The 535-nt window shown below is 74.0% G+C and overlaps 1 protein-coding gene across 1 annotated transcript in view; it reads left to right on the top strand.

The window, feature by feature from the left end:
- Window positions 1–535, top strand: part of LOC119585352 (serine/arginine repetitive matrix protein 2-like) — a 12,031-nt gene that overhangs the window by 10,473 nt on the left and 1,023 nt on the right. The window contains exon 5 of the mRNA XM_037934023.1: window positions 18–497. Within this exon, the coding sequence (XP_037789951.1) occupies window positions 18–497 (480 nt within the window). The remainder of the gene's footprint in view (window positions 1–17; window positions 498–535) is intronic.

Genomic DNA, 535 nt, shown 5'->3' with positions numbered 1-535 from the left:
CCCCGTGGCACCAGCAGGGGGCCGAGCCCCGAGGCAAGCACGGGGCCGCGATCTGTCGCAGGCTGGCAACAGAGTTAGGAAGTCCCCCATGGGGCACCGCCAGCCGGAGTGCCCCGACCCCAGGTCCCCGGCTGCCCCAGGGAGACGCGTGTGGACGCTGGGGGCAGAGCGCGAGGAGCAGGGCACGCCGCGCGACGGCACCGACGGCTGCGCCGGCCCCCCCGCCCCGCTGATCCCCCCACAAGCGGCCAGCGCGATGGCACAGAGCGGGGGGAGAAGAGGGAGGAGGTGGGACCGAGGACCCCAGGAGCTCACGCCCCCACACGTCCGAGGGTGCGCGAGGCTGTCTCGCCGCAGACCGAGTGGGCGCGCGACGACGGGCCCGCGCAGCCGCAGCGGCGAGCGGACGCCACGGCAGCGAGCCCGCACGGCAGAGAAGCGGCGGAGACGAGACCCGTCAGGGTACTTGTTCCAAACACCGCACCGGCCTGCTTGCCGTATCTTCTTCCCCCCCCCCCCTTCTCCCCATTGCGAG

This window comes from Penaeus monodon, chromosome 19 (assembly GCF_015228065.2).
Source record: "Penaeus monodon isolate SGIC_2016 chromosome 19, NSTDA_Pmon_1, whole genome shotgun sequence".
In the NCBI taxonomy this organism is placed as follows: Eukaryota; Metazoa; Arthropoda; class Malacostraca; order Decapoda; family Penaeidae; genus Penaeus; species Penaeus monodon.
This window is presented reverse-complemented; position numbering and strand designations above follow the sequence as displayed.